Consider the following 2,500-nt stretch of genomic DNA (forward strand, 5'->3'; position numbering starts at 1 on the left):
GAGGGACTTGGCCAGAACTCCTCGGTGCTCGGACCACAACAAGCGTCTCTGGGACCCCGGCGATGACTGCGGGAATCGTTCTCTCCATCCTGGCCAGATTATGTTAAGATGGAGGTGGACATAAATGAGGTGTTGGTGGCCATCGACACTTTGTACGACCTCCAGCCTCAGGATAGACAGAAACACGACCAGGCTTCGCAATGGCTCGGCCAGTTGCAGAGATCGGTGAGTTCCACGGGCCAGGTTGCAAGTGTAAACAACTTTTTTTTTTGGGTTTGTTTGGGGTCGTGGTGTTTATCAGCTGGTTTGGAGGGTTATCGGTTCTTTTTTATTGATTTTGTATCTTGTAGTGTTGAAAACTTGTTCTGGTTTGTGGATTTGGTGTATAGGGGAGTTAAAATCTTCCAAAACAAACATATCGACAGACTGGTAGATGTTATTGGCTTTTATTTCTCTCCAAAAGCACATTCCATGCTATGAAAGATGAATAGCTGAGTCTGCTATGTGACAAAGGTAGCTTTTGGTCTTTTATTTGTGTTGGTTAATGTTAGACAGGTTCCATTTTGTTGTTAGTGTGTTGGTTTCAGTTAAGTCATTCTGTGGTTAGGTTATCAGTTTAATTAAGATAGGCTAGGGGTGGATGGTGTGAATTTAGGGTTAGGTCGGTTGGTTTTGCGGAGTTCAAGTTAGGTATTTAAGTTGGTTGAAGTTTGTTAACCTTTTGGTCAGGAATTCTTACTCTTTTCACCATTGTGGCCTCTTTTGTAGAAGATTTGAAGATAACTACAGTGGCTTTCCAAACAAAACTGGGTATCTGAGCTATAGTGTCTGTGCTCTATTCAAATCGACTTGAAATTCGCTGGTATCTATTTTGGATGGTTCACAGTAGGAGTGCCGTGTCAAGTGATCAGTCCAGCCTCCTTATCTTACCAGGCTATTCGTGATGGAAGTTTGTTTGCTTTTTCTAGAGCAACTGTATTGATTGTTTATACATTTGGTGACCTATTATATATAGTTTAACATTCCTAGGGAAGCCTAAAATCTTTCCATTCAACAAGTCAGTTTTATTAACAAAATCTGTTTAGAAGATGCATAAAGTGGCACACTGAATGGGAATTTTATCTCCCAGTTTTATTGGCTGTGTTTCATATTTATCAAATTCTGCTCAAAACTTCCTATGGTCTGCTGTGGAGGAGGGCCTGCTGTCTGAAGTCCAACCTGGTAGTGGAAGTGTGTCAAGCAATTGTTGCAGCCTTTGTGCTTTGCGCTTGTATGTTCTGTCATGATAGATGCTGGACTGATTTCTTATTTGACAATACATTACCATGGAGGTGTACATGCCTTACCTGGGTAGACTGCTGTGGTGGAGGTTTAATAGCTTTTGTTGAAGCACCAACAGGCAGGAAGCCTTATGGATTGATATATGGCCAATGGTAGATGCATAAGTCCCATGTAATCAGTTTGATTATTAGGAGCAAACTTAATTTTCAATCTTTAGTTCTCAGATGAAAAACATTTCACAAAATGTGCATTTGAATACAGCATAGTTTACCTAAATCACTATTTGTTTAATGAGAAGGCTGATGCATGTTTGTTGACTCTTCTGTATTTCAAATATGGCATAGTTTTAAGTATGGATCAGATTCCACCCTCATTAAGTTTCTGTATTTTGATAGTATGTTAAACTGCTGTGAAAAAACCTTTCATGAGTTTGTGATTAACATGATATAACCAATATTGCCACGAGAACCGTGCAGTGATTGTAAAAAGCTAAGGTTATTAGCATTATGCAACTTGTACAACGCTGATAGATGTAAAAGATAATCTGATTAAAGTCGAATAAAGCTAACAATCACTTATCAGCGATTCATTTGCAGTGATTGAATTCATCACCGTAGCCTCGGTGCCTCCACCACTCTGGCAAAGGCAAATAACAAACTCCTTTGTGATTTATATAAAATAAAAAGCTATTTCAATAAACTCCACCTTGGTAAATATTTGTATCTGGGGTATGTTGGTCTTTGCCAGGATCCAAAGGTGTGGAGGACATGGCAGTTGTTGGATTTACTCTTGCTTCCGTATTTTAACAAGATAGGGATTATTGACCTCCTTGATTAGGTTGTAAGGAACCAGTTCCAGCTCTGTCTTGCCAAATATATGGGGGAGGTTTGTAGGTCTTCGCTGGGAAGCAAAGTATAGAGGCATTGGCATCGTTTAAAGTGGCCCCAGTTTACCCACAATATTGATGGAGCTTTAAAATTTGTGAGCAACACATATTTTATAAAAGGAACAACCAGAAAAAAAAACAGAACAAGAGAGAATAAGAAAATGGGATAGACACACAAACCATGTTATGTTACATGTGAGATTGCACAATATATAATTTATACTCAGACTTTTGCTGTGGGTCTGTAGTCTTATCTAGAACATATTTAGAGTCTGGATCATCTGTAGATTTGTAATAGCTCACCAGAAGGAGTGCAAGAGCATATTTTGTCAT

At 39.2% G+C, this 2,500-nt stretch overlaps 1 protein-coding gene across 3 annotated transcripts in view; it reads left to right on the forward strand.

Moving 5' to 3' along the window:
- The first annotated feature begins 91 nt into the window (after window positions 1-91).
- Window positions 92-2,500, forward strand: part of Tnpo-SR (transportin 3) — a 19,403-nt gene continuing 16,994 nt past the window's right edge. For all 3 annotated transcript variants that reach the window (XM_043016655.2, XM_043016656.2, XM_043016657.2), the window contains exon 1: window positions 92-225. In XM_043016655.2, coding sequence (XP_042872589.1) covers window positions 109-225 — 117 coding nt within the window. In that variant the 5' untranslated portion in view covers window positions 92-108. The remainder of the gene's footprint in view (window positions 226-2,500) is intronic.

This window comes from Penaeus japonicus, unplaced genomic scaffold, assembly GCF_977035675.1.
Source record: "Penaeus japonicus unplaced genomic scaffold, GWHDUDI00000001_assembly GWHDUDI00000037, whole genome shotgun sequence".
Classification (NCBI taxonomy): domain Eukaryota; kingdom Metazoa; phylum Arthropoda; class Malacostraca; order Decapoda; family Penaeidae; genus Penaeus; species Penaeus japonicus.